Raw genomic sequence first — 20,775 nt, forward strand, 5'->3', positions numbered from 1 at the left:
GGCCGTTACTCAAATCAAACCACGCCGCAACCTTTTTGACACAATTTTTTAATTAATTTCAATTGATTTAATTTTATGAGAAAAATAGGATCTCTAAAACACAGTTTTTTGGGAACTTTCACAACAAATAGGGACAAAAAACAATTTTCAGACGAAAACACAAAATATTTATCACGATTTTTCTTTATTTCCATGCGCTTTTCTTCTCAGGAATGCAATATTTTTCACAAAATGCTTTGATTTTATTTATTACTTTTAACAAATACATTTTTTCATATGATTATTTTTTATGTTTTATGAAATGAAAATGTTCACTAGAAATTACTCAACAACAAAAAAAAAGACTTTAGCATTTATTTTTCTCTTCTTCCGAATTATTTATAATAATAATGATTCATAACTCAACAAGTGTTAACGAATAATAATTAATTAATTAATTAATAATTATAAGAATATACAAATTTAGAAATAAAGAGGAGGAGATGATTTTAAGAGAACAAAAAAAAAGAGGAAATGCGCAAAAAATGTTCGCTTAAAATGTAAATGTTTATTTATTTACACGCGATCTTTCTTTTATTTTAATGATAGCACATCATCGTCAAAATTGGTAGTTTTAGTAGCTTTTTTTTTTCCTCAAAAAATTTCGTTTTTGTTAATATAATTTTTAATATTTTATTTACCTCTTTGTTGTTTTTTTCTCTAAGCGATCGTGCACATTTTCCTCAATTCACTTTCATCATCAATATCCATGGCCCCATTCGCAATTGGGCGTCCGGAAACTTTGGGCAAATACGGTGAGTAGTCGAGCTCTTTGCGCTCATAGAACAGCAAATACGCTGAACCAGGATCAATTTGTGGTCGATGCGGGATCTCACGGCATGAGCTATCGTTGTAGCAGAACCACGATCCATTGGGATTTGCGGCATAGGAAATGTAGTGACCACCATTGAGCATTCCGGAATGTGACTGCAACAAACAATTTAGAATAAATAAAAGAGAATAAACAGGAAGAGAAAAAAGAGGAGAAACTCACAACAACAGCATACAACTGATACTTGAGATCGAGTGGATCGACGCCACTTTTGAGTTTGTGTTTGTGAAAATCCACGAGATCCTCATCATTTACGGGTGTCTTTGTTAAACTCCCGGAAATGAGGCGCTTCCGCCGTTCCTGCCTCAACATCGTACCACCACCTTCATTCCCATTCTCAATGCACGATATTCTCCCCTCAGCACCCATTTTATTAGCACCAGACGACGAGAAAACACTATTCTCATCAATTCTCTCCTCACACGGTGTCCCACTACCAGCATACAATTCCCGATGCCTCAGGATGGTTTCTTGTGGCACTGAGGCCAAATAGGGTGTTGGATCGAATTCGTCGTAGGGGAAATTTACGACTTTTTGCGATTTTACCCATTTGTTGTTGACATAATTGAATCTCTTTAAATGAATAATCTGTTGGAACAAACAAAATATTAAACAAAACAAATCTTTTCAAAGAAACTTCCAGAAGAAACTCACGAGAATTGGAGGCAACTTCCAAATTTGCAGCTTCTTCGTGGCCGGTTGTTTCCCTTTGCAGTGACTACAGTAATACCACTGCTCCAGCTTCTCCTCACTCGTGAATGCCCTCAGGCAGTGATTGAGATCCACTGGTTCCGTCTGCTGGCGCCTACACACCGTTACACTCTCATGCATTGTCCACACCTTCTCCCGCGTGCTCTGGTAGCGCAAATGCAGCGCCGTGGGGTCCCAATCAATGGCTATACTGATGCAACTCAGATCAATCGACAATGCCTGATCACCGCACATGCCAATTTCACTTTGTGTCCTTCGGTGTATTGATGCAGCTTGATCCCGATGCGACATTATTGGCGTGGATGCCGTGCTGGACATTTGAATGCTCTGCGTTGCCATCAAGCCACTCACGAGGCTATCATTATTGCACGGGATCTCACAGCCACGGCAGAAACGGAACCACGGACACAGCGCACATATCCTCCCACCACTTGCAACGGCTCTCAATGTGAATGGGAATTCATACCCAAGGCTGTCGTCGCTGCAAAAAAATTTAACAAAAAAAAAACATTCAAATAATCCTTTAAGTTCGATAGGATGGAAGGAATAAGAAAGAAACGGACGTTTGAACAAATTTAAATTAATAAATTTTCCATTCAGAGAATTATGTAGGGGAACGTGGTTTAATTTCGACCTCCATTCACATTTTTTCAATCCGCTATTACTTAACAATTGGAGGATCGAGGTTTCTAACCGCAAAAGTTTGACCTACATCTTCTATCACCAAAAATAAATTTAGGTTGACAAATTTATATAAGGGGCCTTCAATGTAGGATTGTGCAGTTATGCGGTTGTGCAAAAGTCCAAAAGGAACCTCAAATTCAACACTTTTCGCGGGTCTATGCGTCCAGATGGGTTGCGAATGATATCCTAGCATCGAAAAATCTTTTGTAAGAACAAAATCTTACATTTTTTGCCTTAAAAGTTGCAAAAAAAAACTTTTGTTCTATTTGCACAATTTATGCGTTCTGTGCCAATTAAGACCAAAAAATTACTTCAAAATAAGGCATAAATCGACAATACATAGTCAAAGTCATTTATAACCATTTGAAAAATTCTTGAATTTGAAAAGTTCTAAGAGCCATATCTTCTGTTCTGCTTGTTCGATTTTGCCTTAATTGGTAGGGTTTGCAAAACTCTACAACTTTCTGCTATTTAAAATAATTTTAACAATTTCTTGAGAACATAAAATGCCAAGAACTTTTTTATGAAACAAAAGCCGCCATTTTTGTAAAAAAAAATACTAATAAAAAAGTAATTTAATTTTTACAAAGACGCTACACGCTTGAAAAGATTTATTAAAAAAAATATTGTAAAAAAATAGTTCAGTTTCCTTTTGTAAAGGGGCTACGCACTAGAAAATGTATTATGCACAATCCTACATTGAAGGCTCCTTATATAAATTTGTCAACCTAAATTCAAATTCTTGGAAAATTGTATGGTGAAAATGAAAATGGGAATGCTCATAAGCCTCAACCTGTATGACCCCAATTTCAACGGGAAATCAATCAGAATCAAATTCTGAGCCGTTCCTGAAAAAATTGGGACTACACATGTCTTTTTAATTATTTTGAGGTTGAGGTTAGAAAACACATTAATTCTACTGAACTATAAGTTATGAGAGTAAAAAGAGCATTAAATGGGCTTTAAAATGATACAAAATTTAAGAATTATTGTTTTTTATTTTATACCATTCTTTCTCATTCTGTGCGGACCATTGGAGGTCGGAATTGAGCCACGTGCCCCTAATTTAATATGGCTAAAATAAATTCTTAATTGAACTAAATGAGATAATTGTTTGAATTTGTGAGTTTGTCGTTGAACATCCGGATGGAGAGAAAATAACATCTCCCAGAAAAAGGGGTTTATCAGTTTCATAAAAAATGAAAAGAATTGAATATAAACTGCAAAGAAAAAGGACTTTACACGCTTCCAATAGGGAAAACCAATAATCTTGTGAAGCGGATTAAAAAAATGAAAAAGAATCCTTAAAGAAAAACTTCCATTTCTCCATTGGAATTAGCCTAGGAAAATCCTTGGTAATCATTTGCTAAAAAATACAAACAATGACGTCACAAATATGTTTTTTTAAACTTATTTAATTGAATGATGCTTCATCCAGCTCCAGATGATTTTTTTAAAAGAAATCTTTATGCATTAGAAATTAAATTCAAAGAGTTAAAAAATATAGAAAACAACCTTAATAAAAATAACAAATATTCGGAATATTTATTAGAGAATATTCTCAACATAAACTTTGACCTTTTGTATTAATATTAAACCCCCTTCCTACCCTTTTTTCACGCCTTATCAACCCCCTCTTAAGTCTTTTGCAATGGAGAATAAAATAAAATTGTATCTCTCATTGAGAGCAGAAGATTATTATTTGATTAAAAACTCATTGTAAAATATTTGTTAAATGCAAACAGAATGGAAGTTATTTTCTTTTATGTAGAATTTGATGAGAAAGGTCACCACGCGGCGTATGAATAATAGAGTCAATTGTTTGTACAAATTGTCTTTTATCATAGAACACATCATTCCTGATTATCTCTCATTCTGATTATTCCCCGAGAGAGACCTTGATGCTGTTGTAGGATTATTTTCTTTTTGTTTTTATTTTGTAAAGATTATCTTTCTTTCATTATCAATGTCAAGAAAATAAAAAAGAAAAGAAAGAAAGAAATAAAGAAGAAAGAAAAACTCACCAATCTGTTGCATGATTCGCCCGATCGGGTGGCGTTGGAGGCAATGGACTAAGGAGTCGTGCCACTTGGAGCCACACAGCACAGTAGAGATCCTTATTTGTGCTCCCTTCGTGGCAGGGAATGAGTAGCGGTGTCCCGAAGAGGTGTGGTTTTGTCTTATGATACGACAGAAAATACGTATCCTGACGACTCAGTTGACGGTGAACAGCTATCAAGTACCGCGATGCTTTCTGCCGTGTCATCCGACGAAGACCATTTGGTGGAAAGCCGCCCTGTGGTGGCCCATCAAAAGAACCTCCTCCTCCTCCTCCTGCACTCGCACACCGATCACACCCATCACTTGCATCTGAATCATTATCCTTCATTGCTCCCGTCACGTGATCACCACCTCCGCTGCTATTCCTGTCTGACGTCAGTAAGTTTGTTGTTGAAATTGTCTTATTTGGTCCATAATTTGGCGGCACGAATGCATTGTCTGGGCTTGTTCCCATATCCATTTGCTGCAGGAAAGAATACAAAAAATTTCCCATCTCTATTGAGAGATTTTTTACGAGAAAAAGTGCAAAAAAAAACCAACACTCCTCTACATATTCTACGCATTCAAAGAAAAAAAAACTTTCACCAAAAAAATTAAAGTTAATTTTCCAAAAAACTTTTTTTTAAAGCTCTTCAAATTCTCCTAAAATAAATCCCTTAACCACTCTGATCTACTTTGCAAAATCAAAACTTTCTCTCTCTACGTAAAAAATCTACTGCTAGAGTAATTTTGAGTCTTTTTTTTTTAAGTTAAAAAAAAAGTCCTGTGATCTTTTTTGTTTTACCATACCTTGAAGCATAACAGAGTCTGTGGCATGCAGAGGGTGTTTCCTAAGCACCGGCTTACCTTCGATGATTTCCTCTCAATTTCCGCAGATTTCTTCCTCACTGCAGTTGCTTGTGGTTGCGTCGATGTACCCTCGTCGTGTGCATTATCCCCGGAGGCTGTTGAACCACCAGTAAGGGGTTGCCCTGAAGCTGTATCCTCGGAGGATGTTGTTATCGATGACACAGTTGATGAAATTGTTGATTGATAGTTATCAGCTGAAGCGAGTAAGCCTACATATTACACATTACACAATTATGCTCTCTCTCTATCCAAAAGTTTCCTCACCTTGATGCCTCTGGATGTCCTTAAGACCCTTCTCGATGCTCAAACCAATTTCCGAATTGCACAGGGATCGCTCATTCCCACCCATCTTTGGTAATTCATACACATACAGCTCCGTAGCCGTTGACGCTTTAACCTTTTGATCATCCTGAAGAATTGTCCGAACTTGCGATTCAAGAATTTCACAGCAAAGCATCAAATCCGGATCGAGATTGCAAACATGCGATAGCTCCATCTTCAATTCCATGTATTTGGCATCGGAATTTAAGCGCAATCCGTATTTTATTGGCACAGATCCATCGAGGAAAATCACTTTAGAAAAGAAAATTAATTGAATTTATCTATTTTGTATTTTGGCGGGAAATATTTAAACTTAAACGTAGTAGGCTTGGCTTTGTTCGTTGCCAGGCGATAGAGAAACAAAAAGAATAAAATTCAGTTTTTAACTTAAATAACTCTTCGTACGACAAAATAATTGAACAATAATTGTGTGAATTCGTTGTAGATAACCGTTATTTTGAAAACATATAAATTTGCCACCGGCGGCGCTGTCATCTAGAAGAAAAAGGATTCAGAGACCGCCATATGTGAGATGAGAAATTTTGTGTGAATTAAAACAGAATTTCTAGTGTTAAAATATGAAGTAGGGAGAATAAACTTTTGGAGAATAAACTAGAGACAATTCTTTGTGTGAATCAACTGAAAAAGTATCGTGGAAGCTGCAGCTAGAGAAGAATTTGAGGGTTGTTTACATACGCCAAGACTCGCACGTTTTTCGGTCACTTCGATCCGAATTCTTACTAATCGCCTATGCATCTAATGTTGATTTGTATTCTTTCTCTTCCCAACCACGATACGAAAGATAATAACACATTATCCTCACAATAATTGAAATTGAAAAAGGAAAAGTGTTGCGTTTGCTCTGTGATACTGAAAGGTCAGCTTTTTGCAGTCCTTCCAGAGCCGGGTACTAACCTACATCAATTTATAGATTATCCCTCAATATTAGGGGAGAGCGGGGCAAAAAAAGTCACTTAAGGATGTGGAAAAAGCTCAAAATATCATATTTCACGAAAAAAAAAAGAATAGCACAAAAAGACAAAAAGATAATAATTACCTAGAACTTCACAGTAGGTGTAGTTTTCCACGGGAAGTGGAAGGCTCAGTAGACTGAAGGGGTCAAAGCGTACGGAATCCTTCCCACAGCCAAGGCAGGTTACCTTTGACTTCAGCTGACCGTAGAAGAGATCAATGACTATACTCTGATTCCGGGCATTGTGCTGCGACCAAGCTTCCGCTGCTACAACACAATCTGCCCTCCCGTCGGAATCCTTAAGCTCCGAATAGGATTTCTCCATTACACGATTGAGATCCTCATGCAGGGCATCGAGAAGCCATTCGAGAAACTCCTGTGAATCATGTTGACCCCCACCGGCAAATTGTGGAGCATTCTTCGTGACGCAAAAGCGCAATTTAAGCGGTGCAATGGACCTCGCTGAAGCTGTCCAAACTTCCTTCAAGAGCTCCGAGTATCTCATAGCCAATTGTCCCTTTGTGCCGAGTTTATTGCTCGTATTCAGCTCATAGAGGTGCATATCCTGCTGGAAATACCTCGCAAGGGGCTGTGTATTGAACATAACTTGCAGTGCGGCATTCATAAAGCACGTATTGCCGAGATTGTGAAGCCCAGTCGCCCCCGCGGGATGCACCGAATGTATTGAGGCAACAGTCGAGCGTCTCTCCTGCCCTACGGCAACGGGATTTGCTCCCGAAATACTCAGCGCACTCAATTCTTCTGGCCACGTGAGATCCTTATTCCGACACTCAAGCAACAATTGGTCATTATCATTTATCATGAGCTCCTGCAGCGTTGCCTTATCCTCCTCCAGCAGGTACGGCATCTCAGCCATTGAATTCCCCGATTGACTACCGCCCAGTACATGCCACAGTCGTACATCCTCCTGACGCAGCTTCAACCGTTGACAGAGGAACTCACACACCTGCTTGACAGTGGCCAATTTACTAAATGCCGCCATATAGGCCAAATACTTCTTCGGCGGCTGCAGACTCGATGCCAATGACGACGCTGTGACATTCCCCGTAATGCCACTCGGTGTATTGAGTACCCCATAGCCACCGGATACAATACCCCATGCATTGGAGCCCAAAGTGTTCTGTTGCTGCTGCTGAGACGCGGTCTGATTCTGCGGGTAGTGATGCCGAAGGATACGCAAATTGAGCGGATACAGCTCCACCTCCACTTCCGGATTCCCCGGCGGTTGAATCACTTGCCGTGGCAACGGAAGGGGGCCCTGATACCACAATGCCAGCGCCTTCCACAGCGAATCGGGCACCAGCTCAAAATCCCGATGCTGTGCCAACGTTGAGTCCCTCTTCAAACGTCCCCCTTCGCCTTTGGAATTGCAAGAAAATTCCTTTTTTATTTCTCTTTTTTTTGCCGCAATAATTAATTGAGTTATGTGGCATACAATGAATTACTTTTGAAGCTTTGAACGTTTTTGAATTAAATTATATTATACAATAATTATCGCAAAATTGATAACAACGACTTCAATTTTTTTCATTTTGTTCAACAGACCTACTTTTGAACAATTCCCACGCGAAGGTTTTTCACGATTTCCTTATCACCGTGCGCCTGGTTTTTATTATTATTGTTCATTCTTTTATTAGTTTTCGACATGGTGGTGTTTATTTATCCGAATATTGAGACAGTGGATGAAATTCACTAATCAGGCAGTCTGAATATTTCTTAAGTTTTCTTAAGATTTTGCTTTAAATTTTCCTAAACATGTGTTAAGTTTTCTTAACAAAAACTTAAGATTTCTTAAGTCAGGCTAAATCGGTTTAAATGTATATGTTTTTAAGATTTTTCCTGATCGTCTTCGGGCATTGAAATTCATAAAAATGTTATTAAAAAACTATGTATTTAGCTCGATTCAGCCTAACTTAAGAAATCTTAACTTTCGCTTAAGAATTCTTAAAAAGATCTTGAGTTTTTTTTTAAAGAAAACTCAAAAAATCTGAAGAAAATAAACAAAAAATCTTTAGGAACCTTAAAAGAAAGAAATCTTCAGTTTCTTAAAGAAAATTTTATAATATCTTAAGAAATCTTAAGACTGTCTCAGTAGTGAATTTTACCCAATGTGGAAAACTTTTTCATAAAATTCTTTTTTTCTTTTTCTTAGCATAAATTTTTAACAACAAAAAAATCTGATTTAAAAAAAAAATAATATAGAAGTATTTGGGTTAAAAAAAATACAAGAAATTCCCTTATCTTCATCATTGCTTTGCAGAAATGAATGAAAAGCATAATCTCTTCTTGTTTCTCTGTTGTTGTAGCATAAGGAGGGGAGAATTTATCGCTTTTGCACGTGTTGCATTTTTATGACTCAAATTATATTTTTATCAATGCTCCAAAGTCCTTCACAGAGAGCTTCTTCTTATATCAAAATATTGTAAAGAAGATTATTGTTGAAAAAAAGAAACAAATTTATCATGAAAATACAGAAAGAGTGATAAGATTTGAACAGAGAAGAGAATCTATTAGTTTGACAGGGGGTCCTCCTCCCTTTGGAAGACTTTCACCACCTAATCTCAAAGTCTGCGTGAACACAAAATAAACTGATAAGAGATTCAATGATAGCGCACAGAGAGATAATTCTTTTTTTGTCTTTGGTGCGGATGAGTTTGCGACTTATACGAAAAAATAAAAAAATAAAATGAAAGACTAACCTGTGAGCGTTGGGACATTCTTGTAGATTGTCGGTGCAATGAGGGAACGATTGTCAATTGGTCCTGGTGCCACGGAGACGGTGCGCCCGTAGGAGATTCCACTGCTACACGAACCCAGGCTCGTTGAATCGCCAGCAGTGAGGAGATCTCCCATGGATTCCGTGGAATTGGACGTGAAGCTCTCATCGCACACAACGGCCTCATCGAAACCCGTGGCAGTGGCACCGGAACTCCCATTGCGGCTCACTTTGCAGTGGGAACACGACGACGGGGGCACATTCTGGGTGTGTTGCAACCAATTCTGCCACCATTCCGACGAGATGAGATACCAGAATTGCCCAACACGGTAGCCGCGTTTCACTTCACGCGATAGCCATCCCTTCACGATGTCATACTCCATGTGCCGACACTGCGGCCGTAGCCCAAAGACCACGTGACACACCTCAAAGAGAAGCTCCAGGAATTGCGCCACTAAATTCAGGGAGCTCTCGATGCTCCACATGAGGAAGTCTTCCTGCGTGAAGACAAAGGCATCATCCCTGTGAATGCTTCCACCTTCGCTGGCCTTCTTCTCGGCCCTCTCTGCGAGTTCCTTCATCACCGCATCGTGCGTCATGTTGCGGAAGAAGGCAAAATTGTTACTCTCCTGGGCGACAAAGAGCAAAACTTCCACCATTTGACGCAACTCCTCGTGACTCAGAACCCCATCGCGATCTGTGTCGAAGACTTTGAAGCAGAATTTGCTCCTTTCGACACTGGGTCCACGGCAGGCGGCACTAACGCCACAGCAGAGCTCCTTAAAGTCAATATGTCCATCACGATTCTCATCGAAGGCATTGAAAACCCCCGCAAGGGCATTCCGTGGCACTGGTGGACTAAGCAGGGGGCTCACACTCTCAAGATCCAGCTGTCCCGTGACAGCAGACCCCTTGAGACGCCAGAAAACCTTCTCCAACTCCCGAATATCCTGTTCCTCGAGATGCGTCACCCCAGCGAGGCTCTGAAAGAACGTCGGGGTCTCCAATTCGGAGCTCAAATTCACTACTGGCTCCACAAGGAGCCACCTGCCGAGGACAGTTCCCTGCCTGTGAATTGTAATCCATGATTTAAATTGCTCGAATGTCACGCGATCAGTCTGCCCGAAGAGGGACACCCAGTTGTTGTTATTGATCACCGTCTGCTGCGGGAGTTCAGTCTGGAGTGCCCTGATAAAATCATGCTTAATGATGTGTGTACCCGATTCGTTGCAGTAGAGATTAAAGAGGAATCGTATCTTCTCCTCTTGACTCCCCTTTGCCAGTAGCACCAGCCCACAGATTAAATCCTTGAAAGAGATACCCTTCTGTGTACCTCCGCAGGCAGCGTAGAGGCATTCGGCAATGGGGAGGGGCACACCTTCGCAGAGAACATCCTGGATGAAGGCACTTTTGCTGAGGCAGGTGTTCCCCGTGCCAGCTGATCGTTTAAATGCTTCCTTTATTCGTTTTAGCTCAGTATCCGAAACTGCATGAAAGAAAGACAGCCAATTAGCACGGATGACCTAACATTATTGGACTTTCTCCTCCTTCGATGAATTGTGTGACAATTTTGTGGGAAAAATACTCGAAAAGTTCGTCAAATTTCTTGAAAGGTTCGTTAATTTCCCATGTATTTATATGGGGAAGTTCACATCCAGGTTTGTAAAAGTGGGTTTCAACTCCTTTTGGAGTTAAAAGTTTGTAAGAATTCACTTTCAAAGGTCGTAATTCTCATTTTACTTCCAAGTTTGTAGAAGATTTGTAATTCGTTCTGAGAGGTTTCGAGCAGTCTTTTCTCTTTTTTAACCTATAGATATCATATGACCCCATCCCGTTTGTACTAAATAAATTTAAAATTTGCTTTGTTAGAGTTTGATTGCGGATCTCATCCCAGGATTATCAAGTCCTGGACAAATAAGGGATGCTGGTGCAAAAACTTTTGTTTTTCTTAGGAATTATGATCACATCTCATTGGTAATGATGCAGTGATCTCCGTGTTGGAGATCTCATCCCAGGATTATCAAGTCCTGGACAAATAGGATATGCTTGGGCAAATTGGTGGGTTTTTCGCCGGATTTGTGGTCACTCCTCATTGGTAATGATTTTAATCTGGTGGATACTAGTTGGCAATTTCTGTGAGATTCTTGAGAGCTTCTAAAAAGAATTCGGTGGGGAATTTTGCTGGGTTTTTTTCAACGGAAATCTTAATTAGATTTTTTTCTAATTAATTAATTAATTCACAAAGAATCGAGGAATTGTGTGGTGGGAAATTTCCACTTTCTCAGAAAAGCGGGGGAGGAAGAATAAAGAACAAAAACAAGAGAAGAAAAAAAAGAAATCAGAACCGCCGTGGCATTGATCAGAGAGAATTTCTAATCCACCTGTCGATATGGGGGCTGTGCCTCAAGAGGAAACCGCAAGAGTGCACCCAGGAATGTTAAATCACTTCGTAGGGGGAGTGGCGAGACATGGGGTGACCCAGTAAATCATGCAGAGCCTCCCGCAATGTGAGGAAAATGATGAAATTCTGGAGAAGAAGTTGCGAAGAGCCAGCAATTTGTTTACACAGCACCGAGGAAATTCTCAGTGAGAAAATTTTAGTGTTATTTCGCACTTTTTTTTGGGGCCACAAGAAATATTAGGTAGGCCCAGAAATTCTCTGATTCCCCCCATATATTTTCACTCGTCTTCTAATGGATTTTATGTCCGAATAAATATTGGACAAGCCAATATGTTGGGGAACTTTGGTGGGGGGCCTTCTCACGAAGAAAATGCTCATTTTGCGTTGCGATTTTTCCATGGAAATCCTTCACTTTCCCACTGAATTTCAACGTAATTCACTACTAACCGCGCTTTATTGCATCCTCATAGCTAATGCAGGATGGTTTTGAGTCCTTAGCACCCATTATTTCACGATAATAAATTATGCGAGTAAAATTCCTTCATTTTTCACTTTTTTTTCTTCTTCTTCACTCTTATTTTGATATTTTTCACTTTTGACGTTTCTCCGCTGTCAGAAGGGTTTCTCAACCAAAAAATTTTTATTCTTCAATAATCTATTTTTTAAACTTTTCTATCAATATCTTTACAAAAAGTTCGCGTAGAAAATTAAAGGAAAATGTCTAGAAAGTATTTCAAGATACTAATTCTGACAAAAAGTTTACTTTTTACTAATTTTTCTGAAATTTTAAATTGATAAACCTCCAAATTGCGTCAATTCAATAAAACTTCTTAACACAATGCATCATTGGCTGATGCAGTAGACGCCTTTTTGACACTTCTGCTACTAAAAAAAAAAAATTACAAGTGGAGGAAAATATTGTAAATCTTCACGGAAAATCATCGAAAAAATCAATTTTTATCCTCTTTCGGCAAATAAAAAACATTCGGGGTGGAATCTGTGCAACAATTTGCGGCGTATGTGAACAATTGCGGCCGGAGAATCATGAGTAAGATGACGAAAAATAAATTCGGACTCGTCCTCCCACAAACAACAGCTTCTGTGCCCCCGCAGCCGCAGTCTACACCACCAATTCGTACGCCCTCGAGCTCCGAGTAAGTACACATAATCCACCCCCACCCCCTCCCCAAAGCATATTAAAAAGGAATTTCCATTGCAGCCCCTTCTCGCCGAACCCCTCCAATATGAACCGACAAATGTTCGGGAAGCAAAAGACCAGCATAGAGGCACTCACGGAGACTCTGGAGGAGCTGGAGATGGACGACACAGCGCGGAAGCGGATAAAGGTGTTCCTGAGTCAAAAGGAGAAAATTGGGGAGCTCAGCGATGAGGATTTGGAGAAGTTGGGTGAATTGGGGTCTGGGAATGGGGGTGTGGTCATGAAGGTGCGTCACATTCCCACCCAACTCATTATGGCACGCAAACTCATCCATCTGGAGGTGAAGCCCGCCATCAAGAAGCAAATCATTCGTGAACTGAAGGTTCTGCACGAGTGCAACTTCCCCCACATTGTGGGCTTCTACGGGGCCTTCACGAATGACGGGGAGATCAGCATTTGCATGGAGTACATGGATGGGGGTTCATTGGACTTAATTCTCAAGCGTGCCGGACGCATTCCCGAAGCTATTCTCGCCAAAATCACCTGCGCCGTACTCAAGGGCCTAAGCTACCTCCGGGACAAACATGCCATCATGCATCGTGACGTCAAGCCCAGCAACATCCTCGTCAACAGCAGCGGGGAGATAAAAATTTGTGATTTTGGCGTTTCCGGACAACTCATTGACTCCATGGCGAATTCCTTTGTTGGCACCCGAAGCTACATGTCCCCCGAGCGGCTACAAGGCACTCACTACTCCGTTCAATCGGACATCTGGTCACTGGGGCTGTCCCTGGTGGAGATGGCCATCGGGATGTATCCCATCCCACCGCCGGATGGTAAAATGCTCGAGGCGATCTTCAGTGAGAACGGGGAGGATAGTAGTTCATCCATTATTGAGCCTAAACCAATGGCGATCTTTGAACTTCTCGACTACATTGTCAATGAGCCACCCCCAAAGTTGGAGCACAAAATCTTCTCGGAGGAATTCAAAGACTTTGTCGACAAGTGCTTGAAGAAGAATCCCGATGAAAGGGCTGATCTCAAGACTCTCATGGTGAGAATTTCTTCTTTTTTTTTGTTTTTCAGTATTTTTGATGAAAATTCTCTTTTGCAGAATCATCCGTGGATCAAGAATGAGCGTGAAGATGTCGATATAGCTGGTTGGGTGTGCAAAACAATGGATCTACCTCCTTCTACGCCCAAACGGAACACCACACCAAACTGAATCAATTGCAGCGGAATTATTACATATAGAAGAAACCCCAAATTATTATTATTATTGTGAGTGTTTTATCGAGAATTCTATTGATGTCCAAGAAAAGATTTTAAAATTGGCCATATGGCTCCCATTCAGCTGTGTGCAGCAGATTGTCTTCTAAATGTACATAAAGATAGTGAAATTCTTATCAAAAAAATAATCTTCAGAGTCACACAAAGTGATTGTTAGATGTGAGAATATTCTTTAGGCAGGAGATTAAAGGAAAAACATTCCCTCACTACATTTTTTTTCCATTAAAAGAAAAGGAATGATTTTCATCTCTTTAATGTTTTTTTGTGTTTTTAAATTGAAAACAAAGCAAAATCTGTGTTTATTTATTTGCAGTTTTTTTACAGATTTATTTTTAAGTACTTCAAACCACAAATTATATATTTTATGGTGTTACAATATTCGTAATAAAAATTATAATAATTATTAAAATAGCAGAAAAAAAATGGAAAAAAAGATTTTTTTCTTCCCTTCATGAGAATAATCATGGGAATCTTGGAGGAATTCCATGGAAATGTCTTTCAGGCCAACAAAGTATTTTTTAGTGGGCGTTTTGGCGGGATTGTCAGAGGATAAATAAGCATTATTTTTCCATAAATATAGAAAAGGCAATTTTTATTCTAAATTCCAATAAATTGACCAGATTCTGGGGCTGTGGAACTTCCCGAGGGTTACAGAGAATCACACAATAAAGTAAAATTGTGCAAAGTAATAATGCCTGGTGAAGAAACAAAGGCAGCAGAGGGAACATCACCTAACCCTGGTAAGAAACTCGTCCAGACGCGGTTACCCTTTAAGATTCTCAGTCCTGGGGTGGGCAATAAGGCTGAGGGGACTCCCAAGAGGAAGCTCTCATCTCCGGCATTGGATGATCGTGCCATTAAGGTGCTCAAAACCAACGAGGAGAATGATTCTGAACAAATGGATGACACCTCTGAATTCTCCAATCCGGATGCAATTATTGTAATTCACGATGAGGATTCCCTCGAGAAGGATGCTCGGAACAATGACATCACTTCTTCCAAAGATGACACGGAGAAATCTCCCAAAGCTGGAGAAGAGAAGGAAGATGAGAATGATGACAAAGGGATCCGGATTAAATTTCCTTTCATTAAGAAGGCAAAAGGGGAAGCGAAGCAGGAAGAGCCGAAGAAATCCAAGGAAAAGGATGCTGTGAAGGGGAAAAGGAAAAGATCCCGAAAGGAAGAGAAGGTTGAAGATTCAGGAGCCAAGAATGTGGAAGTAGATGACAAAGAGAAGCTGCCGGAAGAAGCTTCCAAGGTTGAATGTAAAGAAGAATCCACCAGCAATGGAGATTCTACGGAAAGTCCCGTGAAAACTTTAGACTATCAATCACCTGAGAAGCCACAGGAGGAGATTGTGGAAGAACCAGCAGCAGAGGTGGTTGAAGTATCCACAGATGATGACAAGGATTCCGGAAAGGATGACTCTGAAGAGGATCTGGAAGAGCAAAAGAGCCAAGATGAAATAAACATGATTTGCGAAGAAAAATTGAGTAGATCTTCAGATGGGGACAATCAATCATCCGCCGTGGAGACACCGCCACGAAAGAAAGCCAAGGAATGCAGCACCCCATTAAATTCCAAGGATCCCGAGAAGAAGCTCACCCCGAGGCAATTGGAGAAGAAGCAGGAGATGGAGAAACGCCGGGAAGAGAGATTAGCTGAGAAGTTGAATCGCAAAAAGAAGCTGGAAGAAGAGAAGGAGCAAAAGCGCAAGGAGAAGGAGGAAAAGGAAGAGCAAAAGCGCAAGGAGAGGGAAGAAAAAGAGGAACAGAAGCGCAAGGAAAGGGATGAGAAGGAGCGGAAGCGCTTGGCTGAGATTGAGGCAAAAAATGAAGAGAAGCGCCTGAAGGAGGAGGAGAGGCGTCAGAAGGAAGAGGAAAAGCGCCAGAAGGAAGAGGAGAAGCGTCAGAAGGAGGAAGAAAAGAAGAAGAAGGAAGACGAGAAAAAGGAAGCAGCCAAGAGAGCTTCGGATCACTTCAAAAAATTCTTCATGCTTAAATCGAAACCCTCATCCGGGGTTTCATCCATTGATAGCGACAAGGAGAACTCATCGGATGACATGAAGTCTTCTGAACCGAGATTTATGCCCTTCTGCGTAAAGCCAGACATGCGATTAGCTCCAAATACTCGGCGAAACTTGAAGGAAGATCAGAAATCTTACTTAGATCGCGTGCTCAATGAAACTCCTGTCCAGCAGGAAGAGGAATTGTATTTAAAGAATCTCCGGGAACGTAATCCAATGAAGAGTGGAAGTACCTGGCCACAGGAGGATGATTCAGACAATGAAATCGTTTTAATTGGTAAGTTATTAAAAGGAAAAAAATCTTTTATTTTAAATTAAATAATTTAATAATTAATTTTAGACAATGAAGGTCAGAAGATTGAGGAAATTAAGCCAACGATCAAGTATCGCGTAAAGTTCCTGTCTTTCCATGAGAATCAACGTCCCCCCTACTATGGCACGTGGCGGAAGAAGAGCTCCAAGCTAGGCCCAAGGAATCCCTTTGGAAAGGACGAAGTAAGATTAAAAAAAAGAGATCAAACAGAAGAAAGAAAATATTTAAAAAATTCTTGAATTTGTTTTTCCAGAAACTCTTTGACTACGAAGTTGATTCAGATGATGAGTGGGAGGAGGAAGAACCTGGAGAGTCCCTCCATGGAAGTGATGATGAGAAGGATAAGGAATCTGAGGATGATTACGAGGTGGACAATGACTTTTTCGTCCCTCACGGGCATCTGAGTGACGAAGAGCTGCAGAATGAGGATGAAGTTGACGAAGATAATTCTCCGGAGATGCAAAAGGCAAAGCTGAAGCTGCTGCAGCAGGAATTTGCGGATGAGATGAAGAAGAAGACGGAAAAGCTAAAGCCACGACTGATTGGATGTATTTGGCAGAGTGAGAGCGGAGAGAAGCCCGATTCGTGCTCTGAGGTGATCTGGAGACTCCTCTCAGTCAGCAAGATGCTCTTCAGTGGACCAATTGTAATTAAGGAAAGTGAGAGTGCTGCAGGATCACCCAGTAGAGATGAAGTTGCTCCTGAGAGTGCCAAGAAGCGCAAGAAACTCCACGAGGAGGATGTGAAGAATTTCATCCGGCTGGTCCATGGGAATTGCCACAATGGTCGCTTCCTGGTGGAGGAATTCCAGGCAACACGTGCCAAGAATGCCGACACGCCCGAAGTCACGAAGATGAGCCTCAAGCGGAAACTACGAGAGATTGCAGATTGGCGTGCTTGTCCAGAAGCTGGTGCTATGCAGGGAAAAATGTGCTGGTACGTGCCACCAGATGTGCGTGAAAAGTACCAATTGCAGGATGTAACCCTGCCAAATACGTGGAAGTACACCCTGACACCGAAAAGAGTAGAAGAACCGGCTGTTCAGCCACCTCCTCCACCTCCAAGCGACGTCAAGAAGAATACCCTGCCAGAGCAGGAGAAGCCACCGGCAAAGAAGCGCGTGGCTCTGCTAATGTCCGTTCCCCGTGGTCAACCATTCTCACCCTCAACGAAGACTAAGCTCATCAGTCAGTTCATGAAGAAGACAAATCCCGCGGAGAAGCCACCACCAATTGAAAAGCAAAATCCGGCCAAGGAAGCTGATCCAGCACCTCCGGCAGAGATCATTGAAATCGATTAGAAATATTCCCATTTTATTACGTTTGTTGTAGAATATTTTTTCCAGCATTGAGGAGAAATTAATCTTTCGCATTTTAATAAATAAATTATGCAATTATACAGAAGAAAAATATTTTTTTTTTCAATTTCCTGCAAAAAAATTTGAGATTTTCCGCAAAATCCTTTTTTGATTTGAAAGAACGAGATGCAAGATAAACATATGCACGTGCGAGAGCAGAGAGTAAGGAAGGATGTATGTTTATCTCATTCTCACATACACAAATTACATTTTGCATCTCATGCGTGACAGCTGTCAGTTGAATTTTGTTTTGGAATGCAGAATTTTTCTCACGAAAGCAAAATTTTCCAGCATTTTTCCCACAAATGAGCGAAAATCAAGCCTACTGCCGTTTGTGTCTGCGTGCTGATGGGTTCCTGGTGTCCATTTTTGAGGACAAGGACGACAAATATGATCAGCTAATTGAGGAATACACCAGTGTTCTGGTAAGTCTCTCACGGAGAAGGATTTCTTCCTGTCCGGAGATTTTTAATCCGCGATTTCTTTGGGAATTTCCAGATTAGGGAAAACGAGGAGAATCTCCCTGTGACAGTGTGTACAGGATGCCTGAGGTACATTGAGTCCTTTCGCTCCTTCAAGCTTCAGTGCATAAAGAACGATGAACTTCTCCGGAAGGGAATTCTGGGGCAACCCGTCAAGGAGGAATTCGATGATATCCCCAATATTGCGGCTGATGTTACATTCGCGAGTAATTCCCCGGAGCCAGAGGGACCACCTGATTCACCGGGCTATGCAGAAAGTTTACCAGATGCCGTGAAGTTGGAAAAGGACATTGAGACGAGTGATGATGACTTCCCACTGTCGACGTATCAGGTGAAGCCCAAGAAGAAGCGAAAACCCTACAAGAAGCGCGTGAAGAAGGTTAAACAGGAGGAAACTGAACCCACAGATGGGGAGACAAAGAAGAAGAAAAAACAGCAGAATAGAACACTCAAAGTGTGCTACATTTGCGGGAAGACCACCACGAATCAGACTCTGCATCTCATCCGACACTCCGATATGACGCCCTACAAGTGCGACTATCCCGATTGTACAAAGTCCTACAAGACCTACCTAGGGCTCAGGTGATATTTCTTCTTCTCTCTCTTTATTTTTATATCCTTTAATGATTTTCTTCTCTTAAAAAAAAATAATTTAGATATCACAAATACACCCACACGGATTATCGGCCGCATGTGTGTGAGATTTGTGGCAGAGGATTTGCAAGGAGGAGCAAAATGGTTGTCCACATGCTGGTGCATACGAATGAGCGAAACTTCCCCTGTGAGCTGTGTGGAAAGGCCTTCAAGCAGAGATACAATCTCATTGCGCACCGACGCACCCACACGGATGATCGCAAGGAAAAATGTCCTGACTGTGGAAAGTGCTTCCTGACGCGCCATGAACTGGGCAAACACGCGCGTATTCATCGGAATGATGAGCATCCCTACAAGTGCAACATTTGCACGTACAGCACGCTCTACAAGGCGAGCTTAAACAGCCACATGAACAAGGTTCATGGGCTAAATCACTGAATCAACGTTCCCTGGAATGGCTGGGACAAAATGTTGTGCTGCGGTGCGAATTGCGCGGGAGAGAAAACGAGAGTTTCACGCGGATTCACGCTCGGGCTGATGACCCCGCGCAATGTGCCCGAGAGAGAGCCTGTGCGCAATCTTTTGTCTCCTCCGGGAGCGTATGTGTGAAATTCTCGCGCTCTGCTGGACACAGATTTCGATGGATCTTTTGTACCTCCAGGTGCCGCAATTGCGTCAACAATGGAGGAGACACCAACCCACCCACCTACGTGCTCTCAATGATCACCGTCAGTTGTGCTGAAACTCTCGTTGTGTCTACACTCTCCGTGCGCATCGCTGCTCCTCTTAGAATGGTTCTTGTGCAATTTTCAATTCTCTAAACTTCTTGTGTGCTCATCATCATAAAGTTCTTTGCAAAATTTTGTATTCTTTTCATCCTAAATCGCTAAGAATTCAGAGAAAGAGAGAGAAATGATCAAAATCCTAGGTAATGTAATTTCCTCACAACATTTCATTTAAAAAAAAGTGAATTAATTTTAGAATTTATACATACCTTAAATAAATAAATCGCAATAAAAGCCAATGTACATTTCCCGCCAAAAAAATCACATTATAGAGGTTTTCTTTATTCACCGTTGCCCAATTACGCGATCCAGAGGACTGATTCTTTGTCACCTGCACACAGGCATTAATTTTGGCATAATTTTTTTTTCAACTACCTTCATAGCTGTGAATATGATTTTCCGTGTTGATTTTCAGCCATGAAGGGGGGAAGATCAAGAAAGATAAAAAAATCATTTTATTTCACAGAGATTTGCGACATGAACGTTGCTAAATTATACGGGGTTTAAATGCAAAGAAAAATTGCATTATAATTGCAATGAAAAGCGGCACTTTTCTTGACGATTTTTAAATGAAAATTTGGAAAATTCTTGGTCAGGAAAAAATTGTATAAAGCTACACAGTTATGTGCAGAAAAAACATGAATACTTGATTTTTTTTTAATTATTAACCTGCTGGCCGCCAAGACCTTGGAGCTTCCTTAGAGCGCCAAGGTGGGGTCGTTGAACGACCCCAAGAAGGAAGTCGATTTTCTCATAAACTATAAAACCGGGAACTGTCGGGTCACTACCTTTAGACTCCTTATATAGTCCTCTTGCCCCTTGCATCACAAATTCGCCACCCGGAAACACGCAGAAGAAGATATTAGGGAAAAACATTTTTCACTCATTTTTCACACTTTCTACGTGAGAAATTTGCCACGAAGTTGACCGCAACTCCTATTTTTTTCACTACTTCCCCACATTCCCCTCACTTCCCGCACCGTGATAAATGGCAATATTTCTCGAATATTCTTTATTGTTTTGCACATTTATATGCTTCTAATTATGTTTTATGTTGTTTATGTTACTTATTCGCGATAATTCTGACACTGAGATGGTAAAGTGAGAAAGTAAACACAACCCTTCAAACCCCCTTCAACCATATGATTTATGATGTGACTA

General features: G+C 40.8%; 8 protein-coding genes across 20 annotated transcripts in view; 6 read left to right on the forward strand and 2 right to left on the reverse strand.

The window, feature by feature from the left end:
- The window catches only part of LOC129786498 (3'(2'),5'-bisphosphate nucleotidase 1), a 1,077,868-nt gene that overhangs the window by 984,184 nt on the left and 72,909 nt on the right, over positions 1-20,775 (reverse strand). The gene's annotated exons all lie outside the window — the stretch shown is intronic.
- LOC129786463 (insulin-like growth factor-binding protein complex acid labile subunit) overlaps positions 1-20,775 on the forward strand; it is a 454,087-nt gene that overhangs the window by 360,403 nt on the left and 72,909 nt on the right. The gene's annotated exons all lie outside the window — the stretch shown is intronic.
- LOC129786533 (troponin C-like) overlaps positions 1-20,775 on the forward strand; it is a 431,024-nt gene that overhangs the window by 337,340 nt on the left and 72,909 nt on the right. The gene's annotated exons all lie outside the window — the stretch shown is intronic.
- The window catches only part of LOC129786431 (uncharacterized), a 414,480-nt gene that overhangs the window by 320,796 nt on the left and 72,909 nt on the right, over positions 1-20,775 (forward strand). The gene's annotated exons all lie outside the window — the stretch shown is intronic.
- On the reverse strand, positions 168-12,190 carry LOC129786402 (ubiquitin carboxyl-terminal hydrolase 32). Of its 3 annotated transcripts, none has more exons than XM_055821395.1 (9): positions 12,056-12,190; positions 9,191-10,693; positions 6,555-7,850; positions 5,441-5,749; positions 5,117-5,370; positions 4,291-4,790; positions 1,526-2,063; positions 1,034-1,459; positions 168-966 (listed from the first exon to the last, which is right to left on the reverse strand). In XM_055821395.1, the coding sequence occupies exons 1-9, from the start codon at positions 12,111-12,113 to the stop codon at positions 700-702; spliced, it is 5,151 nt and encodes a 1,716-aa protein (XP_055677370.1). In that variant the 5' UTR covers positions 12,114-12,190; the 3' UTR covers positions 168-699. The 3 variants fall into 3 exon arrangements, with proteins under 3 accessions (XP_055677370.1, XP_055677371.1, XP_055677369.1); XM_055821396.1 differs by having other exon boundaries at positions 5,174-5,385; XM_055821394.1 differs by having other exon boundaries at positions 5,117-5,385.
- On the forward strand, positions 12,440-14,303 carry LOC129786478 (dual specificity mitogen-activated protein kinase kinase dSOR1). The gene is made up of 3 exons (XM_055821553.1): positions 12,440-12,762; positions 12,828-13,821; positions 13,882-14,303. Exons 1-3 carry the CDS (start codon positions 12,653-12,655, stop codon positions 13,990-13,992), a joined length of 1,215 nt encoding a protein of 404 aa, XP_055677528.1. The 5' UTR covers positions 12,440-12,652; the 3' UTR covers positions 13,993-14,303.
- Positions 14,595-17,805, forward strand: LOC129786417 (chromatin assembly factor 1 subunit A). Its single transcript, XM_055821438.1, has 3 exons — positions 14,595-16,360; positions 16,424-16,578; positions 16,650-17,805. Exons 1-3 carry the CDS (start codon positions 14,749-14,751, stop codon positions 17,694-17,696), a joined length of 2,814 nt encoding a protein of 937 aa, XP_055677413.1. The 5' UTR covers positions 14,595-14,748; the 3' UTR covers positions 17,697-17,805.
- Positions 17,980-19,880, forward strand: LOC129786493 (zinc finger protein 18-like). The gene is made up of 3 exons (XM_055821574.1): positions 17,980-18,178; positions 18,252-18,817; positions 18,892-19,880. Exons 1-3 carry the CDS (start codon positions 18,059-18,061, stop codon positions 19,265-19,267), a joined length of 1,062 nt encoding a protein of 353 aa, XP_055677549.1. The 5' UTR covers positions 17,980-18,058; the 3' UTR covers positions 19,268-19,880.

Source organism: Lutzomyia longipalpis, chromosome 1, assembly GCF_024334085.1.
Source record: "Lutzomyia longipalpis isolate SR_M1_2022 chromosome 1, ASM2433408v1".
Lineage (NCBI taxonomy): Eukaryota > Metazoa > Arthropoda > Insecta > Diptera > Psychodidae > Lutzomyia > Lutzomyia longipalpis.